A 4483-nucleotide genomic window follows, 5' to 3' on the forward strand; every position below is an offset into this window, starting at 1 on the left:
AGAGTGATAGCTGCTCAAACTAAACTTATCCATAATATCTCATATTCTTTTTTCAATCATTAGTAACCTCTTCTGACCAAGAGACAGTCTTAACTTAACTGAAAACCTTAAAAAATCTTAACTGAAAATCTTAACCTTAAAATCTTAACTGAAAACCTTAAAACTTAAGTTTGCTTTTAAATGAAAAAGAAAAGAAAAAGAAAACATAAGTGGGACCAGTTTATATTACCTTTTTGGTTATTGAACTAGAAACTTCTTTTAAAACTGAGTGTTTTGAAACATACATAAAATAATGGAGATACATGATCACAGTCCTTCAAAACAAAAGGGATTACTAAGAAAATGGCAGGGTCTTTTAGTAGGTTTTTTAATTTAAATTTGTAAAATGGCATTTGCTAGTCTGAATTTGGGAAATTTGAATGGCTTTTCTTATTTTCATGATCTTGAAAGGATTTATTTATGACCTCCACCTCCAAGATTAACACACTTGCAGTGCTTTCTGCAGAGGGCATCCTTATATTACAGAGCTGGGCTCAAGTTATTATACTTACTGTCTCTATTGCAGCTACAGAATGAGAGGTCCTTCTGGTTGCTGTTCCAAGTCTCTCCTAACCTTGGGAGATGGGAGGGAGGTTCAGGAGTGAGGGGCCATATGCTTACCTGTGGTTGATTCATGTGACATATGGCAGGAACCAACACAATATTCTAAAGCAATTATCCTCCAATGGAAATGTTAAAGCAAAAAAGAGATTTGCCAATATGATTAAGCAAAGGGCCTTAAGTGAGTGAGTCGAAAGTAGTCACAGGGAGAGAAAGATGCCAAAGTTGGAAGCAGAGATGTGTCAGTGAAAGCAGAGGTTAGAATGATGGCTTTGTTGGATGGAAGGCAAACGCCTGGCAAGGTATATGGAACCTGCAGGAGCTGGGAGAGGCAAGGAGACAGATTGAACCCTATTTGGGTCCTGAAAGGAATACAATCTTCTGATACCTTGATTTTAGGTCTGGATGACTCATTGTGAACTTCTGACCTCCAAAATTGTGGGCAAGAAGTTCACATTGTCTCAAGCTGCGAAATTGGAGATGATTTGTTATAGCTCCATTAGGAAGCTAATACAAGTGATAATATAATTATTCTAGAAAATACATATATGTCAACCAAATTAAGAAGTAGGAAACACTACAGTGTTCATTCTTAACTTCATTTCAGTTCAGTTGCTCAGTCATGCCCAACACTCTGTGACCCCACGCACTGTAGCACGCCAGGCCTCTCTGTCTGTCACCCTCCTGGACCTTGCTCAAACTCATGTCCATTGAATCAATGATGTCATCCAACCAGCTCATCCTCTGCCGTCTCCTTCTCTTCCTTCCTTCAATCTTTCCCAACATCCCTTTCCAATGAGTCAACTCTAAATCAGGTGGCCAAAGTATTGGAGCTTCAGCTTCAGCATCAGTTCTTCCAATGAATATTCAGGACTGCTTTCCTTAACTTAAATTCCTAACTTAAGTTAATAAAATAGGTTGCAGATAATTGTTAGAAATACAAGTGTGAGTTTAATCCTGTTGCTCTGTTTCTGTTGACCTAACCAGACTCAAAGAGAATTGTTTCCTGCTATAAAGTAAACTTTTCTAGTTGCAAGTACCTAGGTTGATGAAGCTAAATAAAACTGTAATAAAAGAAAACAGACATTCCCTATGGACTTTTATATAATTATAAATAATAAAATATAAAATTCTAAAGGCTAATGATACCAAGTTATTACTGGCTTTGTCCTTGAAGACCAGAAATGTACATTATATACTACAATTTTTCCATCTTCAAATAATCTACTTACTTTTGAGTAAAGTTGAAAATTAACTCATGAACTTGACTCTCACTAAAAGAAGTATTTGCTGTTATGATCTTCTAACAAAAACTTTTTAATATGAGTCTATGTTAGGAAAAACAATTATATATTTTATATTTGAATGAAGATTGATATTTTGCTTTATGTATATGTACAAAATAAAAAGGATGAAAAAATAGAACAGTTTTATATGTATTTTAGTCAGTTTTGCAATATGTCCTATTTTCATGTATAGCTAAGCATTCTATATTCAACATTTATTTTCCTGTACAAACTTTTTTTTTCAGATTTATTTTAAATGCAAAATGACAATTGGTTGAAAAGCTTGATAAACTGATGGGTAAATACTACAAAATATTATGAAACTTTTAGTAGTTGAAGAAAAGATACTTGTGACAAGGAAGATAATCTAACTCATAGCAAATATCCAAAACAGTTCCTACAGGCATTCATTGTTATCTTCTATATTTAGAAATTCTGAAAACCTTTTATATACTTATATTTTATTTTTTAAGTATTTATTTTCAAATTATTTGTATTATTTATATTAGCATATTTTTTCACTTAATGCATTTTGTATGGAAATTATATTTAAATATGAGATTAAAAGGATTAAGATTTTTCCTTAAAATTAATGGAAATTTTATTTATTGCTTCATCACTTAGCAAAATTTTCAGGAACAAATAAAACCTTTAACTGGAGATAGTTGCAGTTTTAACTTTACACTGATTGGAATGACTGACATGGGTTATCCAGGAATCTCTTCAATGCATCCTTCACCTCCTTGTTCCTCAGGCTGTAAATGAGGGGGTTCAGCATTGGAATCACCAGGGTATAGAAGACCGAGGCCATCTTATCAGTATCTAATGAGTGGCTGGTCCTTGGCTGCAAATACATGAAGAGTAGCGTCCCATAGAACACAGTGACAGCCATCATGTGAGACGCACAGGTGGAAAAGGCTTTGTGTCGCCCTTCTGAAGAACGTATCCTCAAAATAGCAAGGATGATGTTGAAATAGGACGTTAGAACAACTATCATAGAGAAAAACAAATTGGTCCCTGAAAAGGTAAACACTGCTGTTTCTGGAATGTAAGTATCAGAACAAGACAATGCTAACAAAGGGACATTATCACAGTAAAAATGGTTGATCACATTGGACGAGCAATATGACACGGAAAACACACAGGAGGAGACGGTCAGTGCTGTGGTCAGACTGTAGGTGTAAATAAGGGCCATCAGGAGAAGGCAAAGCCCTGGAGAAACCAACGCCCGGTAGAGCAGGGGGCTGCAAATAGCCACATAGCGGTCATAGGCCATGGCAGCCAGCACGAAAATCTCAGCCACAATAAAAACTAAGAATCCACCTAGCTGGGCTGCACATCCGTAATAAGATATGGTTTTCTTTGCAACCAAGAAGTTAACCAACATTTTGGGGGCAATGACAGAAGAATTGCCCAAATTTATGATAGCCAAGTGCTTGAGGAAAAAGTACATGGGGGTTTGAAGCTGAGAGTCCACACTGGTGAGGATGACGATTCCCAGGTTCCCTGCCAGGGTCAGTCCATAGACCATCAGGAACACACAAAAAAAGGCAATCTGGAGTTCTGGACGGTCTGAGACTCCCATTAGAATGAATTCAGTCACATGAGTGTGATTCCCTGGAGCCATTTATTTTGCTGATTTCCTCTTTTAATGGGGAAAATAGAAAGGGAATAACAGAGGACAAAATCATATTTTTTCTGTTAGATGTCAGATTATTAAATGTTTCATTTAAAGTCAGTTTACTTCTGTTCAAAAATAGTTAAAAGTCTCAGGTCTTTCTTGTTTTCCCCTCTATCTTTTCACAAAATTCAGATATACTAACTCTACAGAGACCCGTTTCAGGATCTTATAACTATTTGACCAAAATATTAATGTATTATTCACTGAAGGATATGGTTTATATTGAATAAATGCATATTATTGTATTATGTCATTACATATATTCATATTAATATTATTAATTATTTTAACACATATTTAATGAATATTTAATTAATACATATTTAATACACATACACTTGCCTCTGTGTAGGTATTTCCAGTGATTAACAAAAGGTACCTAAAATATGTTGGTGAGCTAGAGAAATATCCAGTTATTTTTTATTATCTCCTACATGTCATCACCTCAGACCAGGCTTTGCCATCATTTCTGGGAATTTCCATTTTTCTATGGGGAACACTTTCAGTAATGCAGTTTTATCTTTAATAATCATTACCACTTCTGCTTCAGTTGCCCACAGGCAGTCTTATATTTCAATATTGTTCCTTAGCATCAGGGAGAAATTCTTCTGAAACTTCTTTCCTTTATCTCATTTCCTTTCTTCTGCCAAATTAAAAAAAAAAAAAAAAACAGTCCTGTCTTATCATTCTGATTTCTAATTGCTCTCTCTTCCCTATTGTTTTATTTTAACAGCCTTTTTTTTTTTCCTTTCCAACATATACCTTTTTTCCCTTAAATGGTTTAAAGTCCATTTTGATTTTTAAAAAGCATACTGTGGGCAGTTTTGATTTTGTGAAAATTCAATCCATTTGTTTATTTATACAGATAAATGAGTAGAAAGCTTAACATTACTTAGTATGTAGTATACACGTCCCT

At 34.7% G+C, this 4483-nt stretch overlaps 1 protein-coding gene across 1 annotated transcript; it reads right to left on the bottom strand.

Annotated features, from left to right (window-relative positions):
* Positions 2566–3513, bottom strand: LOC102178290 (olfactory receptor 8J2-like). Its single transcript, XM_005690245.2, has one exon. The coding sequence runs from the start codon at positions 3511–3513 to the stop codon at positions 2566–2568; it is 948 nt and encodes a 315-aa protein (XP_005690302.1).

The sequence above is a fragment of the Capra hircus genome, chromosome 15 (assembly GCF_001704415.2).
Source record: "Capra hircus breed San Clemente chromosome 15, ASM170441v1, whole genome shotgun sequence".
In the NCBI taxonomy this organism is placed as follows: domain Eukaryota; kingdom Metazoa; phylum Chordata; class Mammalia; order Artiodactyla; family Bovidae; genus Capra; species Capra hircus.